At 53.7% G+C, this 9,569-nt stretch overlaps 1 protein-coding gene across 1 annotated transcript; it reads right to left on the bottom strand.

Annotated features, from left to right (window-relative positions):
- Positions 1 to 3,527: 3,527 nt before the first annotated feature.
- ZNF503 (zinc finger protein 503) lies at positions 3,528 to 8,777 on the bottom strand. Its single transcript, XM_083866300.1, has 2 exons — positions 6,539 to 8,777; positions 3,528 to 5,167 (listed from the first exon to the last, which is right to left on the bottom strand). The coding sequence occupies exons 1-2, from the start codon at positions 6,872 to 6,874 to the stop codon at positions 3,644 to 3,646; spliced, it is 1,860 nt and encodes a 619-aa protein (XP_083722426.1). The 5' UTR covers positions 6,875 to 8,777; the 3' UTR covers positions 3,528 to 3,643.
- Between the last annotated feature and the right edge of the window lie 792 nt (positions 8,778 to 9,569).

Raw genomic sequence — 9,569 nt, 5'->3', positions numbered from 1 at the left:
TATTTTAGTTCTAGCACACGTTTTGCATTCTAAACCCAGGCGAGTGTATGTACATGCGTGTGTTTGGTGTGGGCTTGTGCACATAAGCCAAGATCCATATGCCCATCTAGGCTCAGATATATCACAGAGACTCCTTTGCTGTCTGTCTGTGGAGTCTGGTGTTTTATTGTTTCATAAAACTACCTTAATTACATTTCACCATAGATAAGATAAACGGGACCTTTCTTTTCTAACCGTCGCTTATCAGAAGTATTTTGTCGAACTGGCATCCAGAGTGAGCTTTTGGGAGCGGATGGAAACGCATTAATTTTTATTTTGGTTCTTCAGTTGCACTTAGCATCTGACAAGAGTCGATTTAAATATTACATGATTCTATCTTTAATGTTCAAAAAAGATTTGCGAGAAAGACAAAACTGTTTAATTTAAACTAATGTATGCCTGACTCCGGTCAGATTGATCACAGTTTCGGGTTTTGATGGGTTTTGCCCTTCTGTTGCTTGTCCTCTCAAGCTGGTTTTTCACTGTGAAATTATTTTAGTTCGGTGGCATGGACCAGCGGCTGCTGTCAAATCCACAACCCATCCAGTTAGTAGGAACGGGAGGGGGGTGGGGGGTGGCGAGGAATAACAAATGTACTCCTTTTACCTAAAAACATTAATGTCCATAAGTCAATCTCTATTAGAAAAAAAAAAAAAAAAAAAAAGGCGAATTTCATAGATTAATATCAAAATCCTAGGTGGCACTTGCCAGGTCATATCCTTAACAAGGAGAGACCTGGAAGAAGAGAGACCTACTTATCACCACTCTACATATAAAACGAGGTGTTTTAATTTTTTTCTTTAACCTCGGGGACAGTATCTGAGCAAAACAGTAATAATAGCATTAAGTGTTCATTTCACCACTCGAATCAGTAATGGTTTTGTGTAACTTTTCAGAGCTGAAATCCCCAAAACTGCACTTTGTGTTCCAGGACACAAAAGCCTCCCTCGCTCGTTTTAAATCGCCCCTGCAACACCTGATGGGGTTTGGCTGGCGAGGTCTGAGCTGCAGCTGTTAAACATCCCTAATTGTAAAACACACCAACAGGAGAGGAGCGTGGCGATGGTGGCGTGTTTTAATCGCGGCTTGCACACCCAGATGGAGCCTGAAATGTAATTTTCCTCAAATTAAGAGTAGTTAAAATAGCGAAGCGGGGAAGGCGAGTCTGGCCGGGCTGCAGGAGGGGGCGGGGGGCACAGAGAGAGGACTGAGAGCTCCTTCTGCCTTCCTCGGGCTGGCTGGGTGAATCCTCCAGCACCATCACCCCGGCCCGAGAAACCCTTCTTTCCATTACTCTCCCTATTTGTATCCTCTTCTCATTTTATAACTAAACTTTACTTGGGCGCAGTTACCAGCCCTACCCTCTCCTCCCTTTCTCCAACTCATCGCTTCATAACCAGAGCTGGTTTTACATTTCCTAAAGCAGAGATACGCTCGGGTCCCTTTCCCATTTAAGGCGGGCGAGGGGGGGAGGAGGAACACATTTGGTTAAAGCGCAAAAGCATTTCCCGAAACGCTTTCGGACAGCGGCCCCAAAGAGCCAAGGGCCCGGCCTGGCCCAGAGAGGAGCCGGGCCGAGCTGTGCCGGGCCCAGCCGAGCCCACACGAGCCGGGCCGGGCCCAGCCGAGCCCACACGAGCCGGGCCGGGCCCAGCCGAGCCCACACGAGCCGGGCCGAGCCGGGCCAGCCGGGCGGCCGCTGGAGCTGCAGTAACTCGCCGCTTTTTCTCGCCTTTACACATTAACGCTAAACTTCCACTAATTATCCGGAGTAAATGTATTAGACTAATTAGCATCTGGGCCACCACCACCACGGGAAACTCCGAACAGTAATTATATTGAGGAGGGGGGATCCAGAACGAGGGGGGAAAACCCAAACTAAAGTTTGCCGGGGAAGGAGCGGGGCCGAACGAGGGGCAGCAGGGACCGGCCCCGCCGGGCAAAGCCCTTCGCTGGCACCGCTTTTACACACCCGGCTATCGCTTTTCCGACTATCTGGGCGGCCAGGGTTTGTCCCGCAGGTTCGGTGGGGGCTGTGGCAGCCCGTGGCAGCCCCGCTCCTACCTGAGCGCGGCACGACGAGCCGGAGCCGGGCGGGACCCTCGGGCTGGGCTGGGCTGGGCAGGCACAGGCGAGGCACAGGGAGAGCAGCCCCTCTCGCTGTCACGGCAATAAAGAGCAGACTCGGCCCAAAGAACGGATGGCTCCTTATTTTGGATTTTTTTTTTTTCCCTCGTCCCTTCATTTTTTTTTTTTTTAGAAAATGAGTTTTCAGAGCTGTCCGATTTTTTTATATATATATATATATACATGATGATCTTTAGTGCGAACTGAAGAGAGAAATTGAAAATAACTCGATGAGCTCAAACAGCGCTTCCCTAATTCCTTCTGAAGTTCTCGTTTAAAAAAGAGATGAAGAGTTATGCGTTACATTGTTAAAAAAAAAAAAAAAAAAGCTTTCGGATAATTATCTCACACTTTTACAAAACAGTCTCGCCTTCCTCGTTTCTTTCTAAAGAAAGAAGTCCTCTAGTTGAAAATTAGTTTTAAAAACCAGGTATTTCACAGTAAAAACATTATAAAAATAAGTTTACCTTCTTTAAAGAAAGGGAAAGAGATTTAAGCGATTCTCAGTTTTCCTATTTTGTGCCAACAAATTCTACTGAAGAGGAAAAAAAAAACCCAACTGTGTCTGATTATTTTTTAAGAGAGCCCTGGGGTTACAATAAAAAAAAACTTTGGGTGTTTTTTTTTAGATTTTTAATTAAAATTGAATAAACGCTTAAGGAGAAATTAGCAGTCACCTCCATCCAAGACCTACTCGGGTTTTATAACAGAATCAAAGCGTATTAAAAAAAAAAAAAAAAAAAAAGTAAAACCTTTTAATACATCAAATATACGGAATTTTAATCTTTAAAGCGATACATTGTCTATTTTAGTACATGACGTAAACCTTACTTAACCCTTTTTACAGGGTGGACTTAAAAATTAAAAATAGTTAAGTGTTCCTTTTAAAGAACAAAATAAGGCAAATGAGGTTTTTGGAATAGAATTGTTTTTGTTTTTTTTTTTTTTCTTCCAGAATACATACAAAAAAATACCAATTCTCTTTCAAGGGTATACACCTTAAAAATAATTGCAATTTGAAATTATAACTGACAAATTGCGAGTTGTTTTTTTTTTTTTTTAGTAACAAACATGCATGTAAATTTTTTTTTTCGTTTCAATGAGACATTAAATAAGAACGTACAATACAATCATAGCAATTTTAAAGTAACATTAAAGAGAAGACCTCTATCTTTTTTTTTATTATTATTATTTATATTCTACAATGGGTTGTTCCACTTTTTTTTTTTTTTTTTGTTTACCTATTGAGCTCAGTTTAGTAATGCACTTTATGATTCGTTGTCCCGCTTGAAGCTAACATAAATAAATACAGTGCTCACGGATCCAGTCCTCAAATGAACACTATTTTATAAAAAGTCAGATTATTTTTTTTTTATTAATTTTTTTTTTTTTTTCGTTTTCTTTCCAACTTTTATAAAGTTTCGCAGGGCTTCCTTCCCTTTCCCCTTACCGACTCTGTGTTGTGTGTCACAGCCCATCACTGGTACCCCAGGGCCGAGGCTGTGGTGAGTCTCTGCCCATAGAGCGCATAGGGGGAATAGTAGGGTCCGGTGGCGGCGGGCACGGGCACGGGGGCCCCGGGGGTGGGCAGGGGGCTCTTGGAATAGGGATGGTAGCGGCTGCCCAGTCCCAGAGCGTGGTGCGGGCTGCGCAAAGCCAGCGTGCCCGGGCTGCCCGGGGCGCCCGTGGTGGGGATGTGCATGTGGCACGCCATGGCCGCGGCCGCCGCGCTGGCCAGCGACGAGGAGCTGGGGTAGCTGGACAGGAGTTTATCGGTGCCCGGGAAGGCAGTATGGGTCCGCAAGTGGCTAAGCAGCTCCTCCGAGGTGGCGAAGCGCTTGTCGCAGGGTCCGTTGGCCGACACCCAGTTGCAGATGTGCGGCTGGGGGTCGTTGGGGAGCATGAAGCCGTAGGGGTACAAAGGGTGGCCGGCTAGAGAAGGCGGCGTGGCGCCGGTCAGCGAGGAGTGGACGCTGTGCAAAGGGTGGGTGGGGTAGACGAGGGGGTATCCGGACTTGAGGGCTTGGTCGTGGGCGCAGGAGGCTCCGGCGGCGCCGGCCAGGTGGCTGGCGCAGTGGTAGCTCAGGCAATAGGGGTCTCGGCACAGGCTCGCCGTCATCACCGACGGCGGCGACGCGCCCGCCAGCGGGCTGGACCCGGCCGGCTTGCTGCAGCCCAGGCTGCTGGCCGCGGCCAGCTGGGCCCCCACGAGGCTGGAGGATTTGGTGGGGTCCAGAGCCACTCCGTGCGGCAGGAACTGCGGCGGGTAGCCGGCGTAGGCTCCAGCCAGCGTCCCCGGGTAGCTCATGCCCGCCGGGGGCAGGGGGAAAACCGTCTGGCCCGGCTTGTAAGGGGAGACGGGGGCCACGAGGCCGGAGCCCAGCACGGAGGCGGAGGAGGTGGCGGTGGTGCTGCTGCAGGAGGAGGCGGAGTCCGAGGCGATGGGCTTGGAGCCCGGCGTGCTCTCCTGGTGCTGGTTGACCTCCACGTTAATCCCGGCACAGCTCACGCTAATCCGGCTGTGGCTGATGCTGGCGGCGCCCGGGCCGCCTCCCTCCGAGCCGGAGCCGCCGCTCTTCCCGCAGCCCTCCGAGTCCTTCTTGTCCTCGCCGCCTTTCCCCTCGGCCGGCAGCAGCCCGGGCGAGCAGGCGGAGGCGCTGGAGTTGGGGCTGCCTGTCCTTGGGGTGAACGGCTGGCAGGTGGCGCTCGGCACCCGGAATCCCGATTTCTCCCCGGCCGCGACCCCCGCGCTGGGGCCGCCCGAGCAGCCCCCCGCCCCCGGCTCCTTCTTCTCCGCGCCCGGCTTGGAGTACGGCTTGAAGCTCGATTTGTCCTCCACGCCGATGTCGCTGAGCTTCAAGGGGCCCGATTTAGAGTCCTTGTCGCCTCCGGAGCCATTGGAGGTGACCGAGGAGAGTTTGGAGGAAGGGGACGGGTCCGGCTTCCCGATCTGCGAGCAAGTTTGTGCCAAGAGGGCCAGGGGGCTCTTCTTCGCATCCAGCTGCGGGAATCAGAAGGAGAAACAAAGAAAGATGTTTAATCGGGGCCTGAGAAAACCCCCCATGGCACACACACACACACACACACACATAGGACTCTTGCCCCGTAGGTTCCTGCAGAACACAGCCTTGGAAGTAACGAACAGTTTGTGCGCATTCATCAACTTGACAGCCCCCTCCCCTGAATGCACCATTTTCCATAAAGCCTTTAAAAAGGGCTGGGGATTTTCGGAACCCTGCGAGCCCGCCTTCACCTCCCCCGGCAGCGGCCCAGGGGCAGCGCGGGGCTCGGGGGGCATCGCTCGGGCCGTGCTGGCCCCTAAACCCGCTCCTGAATCACAGTGAGTGCGGCATTTCTGCCCCTAAACCCGCTCCTGAACCACAGCGAGTGCGGCATTTCTGCCCCTAAACCCGCTCCTGAACCACAGCGAGTGCGGCATTTCTGCCCCTAAACCCGCTCCTGACCCACAGCCACCGCAGCATTTCTGCCCCCAAACCCGCTCCTGACCCACAGCGAGTGCAGCATTTCTGCCCCTAAACCCGCTCCTGACCCACAGCCACTGCAGGATTTCTGCCCCTAAACCCGCTCCTGACCCACAGCGAGTGCAGCATTTCTGCCCCCTGACCGCGGGCACTATTTATAAACAGGGCCCGAGCAGGACTGCCCGGGAGAAGGAGAAGGGTGTCCTGGCCCCGCAGGGACCTTAATGAAACCATTCATTCCCACGGACACACCCTTCCCAGCGCCAGCTCCGTGTCCAGTTTCGGTCCCGCAAAGGGGGACTCACAACCTCTACAAAGCACAAAAAGGACCGACAAGCCCCCACGAACTGCAAATCCGTGTCGGTACTTGAAAGGAATCGGCCGGAGAGCTGCAATAGTTCTCCTGCCGCACCCACGTCGCTCTCCGTGTCGTGTTGTCCCGTCCCGTGTGTGTGTCCCCCCCACCCCACACACACCCCAAAACACTCCCTGCAAAACCAGCCTTGTTTAGCGCTCGGAGCGCGGCTTATTTTTATTTGCGTGGCCACATCGTGACCCCAAGCGTGGATCGGTTCCTTCCACTCACACCTCCTCTCTCTCCCTCTCTCTCTCTCAAAAAAAAAAAAAAAAAAAAAAGGAGCTCAAAATAGCAAAAAAAGGAAATATTAATTTACACAGGAACTAGAAAATAATCCCAGTAAACGCGGAAACAATACCCAGGAGCGGTTCCCGGCACTAACTCGGGATCAGAGAGCAGCCCCTGTCCCGGTGTGAACGCATTTCAGAGCGCAGCCAAGTGCGGAGGGCGGCCATGCACACACACCACAGCCCGGGCACGGAGCGGGGAAAACACAGACACCAGAGAAAAGCGGCGGGGGCCGAGTCCTTACCTCGATGGGGCTGACGGGCGTGGAGGGTAAAGGCTGCAGGTATTCAGGGTGTAAAATGTGTCCAGTCCGCGCCGTGAGCATTTTCAGGACTTTGATGGGAAGGCGGTTGGCTTGGCGTAGCGGGTCCGAGGGGGGGACGGCGTGGAAGCCGGGCTTGGCGGCGGCGCTGCTGCTGCTGCCGCTGCTATTCCCAGCCTGCCCGGGCGGCCCGGAGAGGTCGGCGGCGCTGCGGCTGCGGCGGGGGCTGCTGCTGCTGCTGCCTCCGGGCTCGCTCAGGCTGCTGCTGCTGCTGCGCTTACTACTTCTTATAGCAGAAAGCGAGGGCGATGTGATCATGACCCAAAACCTCGCATGAAAACTGGGGCAAGTGGGCGCCGCTCGCACTCGGAAAAAAACGCTCGCTCGCTTTCTGCGGGCGAGAAAGGAGAGGGGAAAGGAGGAAAAAAAAAAAAAAAAAAAAAGAAGCCACACGCCCCCCGAGCAGAAAAACAAACATACAATGTCCCGTGGCTCTCTCTGGCGGGGAGGGCGTGGGTGGGGAGGGGGGGAGGGAAAGGGGGAGCCGGCCGGAGAGAAAGAGGAGGAAAAAAAAAAAAAGGCGAGTAATCCTTGGGCTGCGCTGGGGGCGGGGGTGGGGGCTGCGAGCGTGTGCCGCGGGCCCCCTGGCCGCTCTCAGCTCCCCCGGCTGGCGCGGCGCGGAGCGCTCGCCTCCGCCGCTCAGCTGTGCTGCGAGCCGCTGCCCATCCAGCCCGGGATCTGGCAAAGAAACTCACTTCAAAAGCAGCTGAATTAGTCTGAGATTAAAGCCTTTGCCGCCTTCCAATCAAATGGGACCCCGAGGTGATTGGAGGGTCAAGGGGATGTGACGTTCCCTTTTCTGGGCGCTTTTTTTTTTTTTTTTTCCCCTCCGTTTTTAATGGTCTCTCGCTCTTTTTTTTTTTTAATTTTTTTTTTTTTTCTTCCCCTTCCCTTTCTCGTCCGCCTTCCCTCTCTCTCCTCCCCTCCTTCCTTGTTTTCGCTGCTGGGATGGGATGGGCGTTAATTCTGTGTTTCACATCACGCGCTGCGAGCGTTTTTTCTCCCTCCGCACCCAGCGCGGATGGCGGGGCGGCCGCGGGGCTTTGGGGGGGGCACGGCCACGACCTCCGCCGCCTTCCCTTCTCTCGCTCCCACCGCTCGCTTACACCGCCCTGAGCACGACCCGCCGCGCTCGGCGCTTCACGGGATTCACGGGCCCGGCCCGCATCCCCCCCCCCACACTCCTCCTCCCCTGGACCAGCCCGCCGGCACCGCGTCCCCTCCGGGCTCCGCGGGGCTGTTTTCCCGCCCCTCCCGCCTGGCAGCGCGGGGGAGGCCCGGCCGAGAACCTGCAGAGCGCCGGGCGGCGATGGGAGCGGCGATGGGAGCGGGGCCGGGAGCGGGGCCGGGCGGGCGCTGCGGCGGCGCGGGGAGCGCGGCGGGATTGGGGGAAGGTCGCTCGTCACACGCGGGGCTGTCACGCACAAGCCGCCGCCGCCGCCTTTCGGGACTCTCCCCGCCCCGCCGTCAATTGTCAGTGCTCCCCAACCGCAATCAATCAGTTATTTGTCAGCCCCTGTCAATCCGCCCTTGATTTATGTCAGCTTTTGTTGCTGATTACAAGCCTGGTGTGACTTGAAGGGGGAAGGAGAGAGAGAGGCAGGGAGAGGGAGGAAGGAAGGAAAGAAAACAGAGGGAGAGACGGGCTCCTCGGGAGGAAAAAAAAAAAAAAAAAAAAAACAACCTTTTAATTTACGGAATAAATCCTTGGAGTGAAGTGGATTTGTTTGCCAGCAGCCCGTAGCCCTCCCCAGCCCCTCACCGCCCTGTCCGGGGGGGTTCCCGGACTCCTTTTCCCTTTCCCTCTCCGTCCTCTCGGAAAGTCTCCTCGGTCCCTGCGCCCGCCGGGCTGAACCGGCCGCGGGGCCTGGGGAGGCGCCCCTGGCCTGAACCAGAGCATCGGCTCGCTGTTTGTGTTTGATTTTCAGCTGGGCTCTGTTGGGAGCCCTCTGGGCACGCTCACGGTGTCCAGCCGGGCTTTATGCACGTCCTGCTTTGTGTCTGTGGCTCCCGAGTGCTCTGCCCTCAGCCCCTTCCCACCGGGGCCGGCGGATGCCCCGAGCGGGATCCGCAGCCCTTCAAGTCGCCGGGTTGCCTTTTTCTTTTCTCTTTGTACTTTGCTTCCCACTATCCCCCCCCCCCCCCCCCCACCTCTTCATCCCATAACTTTTTTTTTTTTTTTTTTTTTTTTCACAGGCAAAATGTGTTAATCAATCTTTTACTTTTGTTTCCGGATCTGACATGGTGGCCCACACAATCTACAACATTAACAAAAAGGTCACTTAGAGATAAAACACGTTTGACAAGTGAAGAACAAGGCAAGTGCTTTAGGGGTCGCGTCCAATTCCTGACCTGGACTCCAACCAGAACAGGCGCTGATCCTGGAAGGGCTGGACGAGAGGAAGGACTTTCACTTTCTCACGTTTAGATCTGCTGAACCAAGTCCTTTTTCTTCCCTTGAAACAGCGATGTGCCCCAGTCCCTAAGCAGATGTGTCAGATAGTCTTTAATGACCTGCTCCTCTTAGGAGCTCTATGTAAAGCAGGTTTTCCTCGCTATCCCCCCCTTTCCCCCGCCCCCGCCAAGCGATTCCCTTTAAATCTTGCAGCGCAGTGAGTACATTTGCTGTATTTTATTTAAACCACTTTACTCTTTTACTATTGTGTATAGAGCAGGGTAAATACACGGAACTCCTCTAGCTTTAATAAAGATGCGATTGATGTTAACAAACTTTTTTAATTTCTATCTTTTTCTCCGAAAGATAAGGTTCATTGGCACAACTTTCTCAGTGGAGAGTCGTAAACGCATTTTCATTTTGCAATCACCGCGGTCATCTTGCGAGACCATCAAAATTAAAAGGCAGGGGGGAGGAGGTAGAGAAAGAAATCTTGCATAAACCCCACGATATTGCAATAGGACTGACAAGACCCACAACTTGCCCTCAAGGAACTCC

This window comes from Zosterops lateralis (assembly GCF_965231275.1).
Source record: "Zosterops lateralis genome assembly, chromosome: 8".
Classification (NCBI taxonomy): Eukaryota; Metazoa; Chordata; class Aves; order Passeriformes; family Zosteropidae; genus Zosterops; species Zosterops lateralis.
The sequence above is the reverse complement of the archived record's forward strand: the minus strand, read 5'-3'. Positions and strand labels throughout refer to the sequence as shown.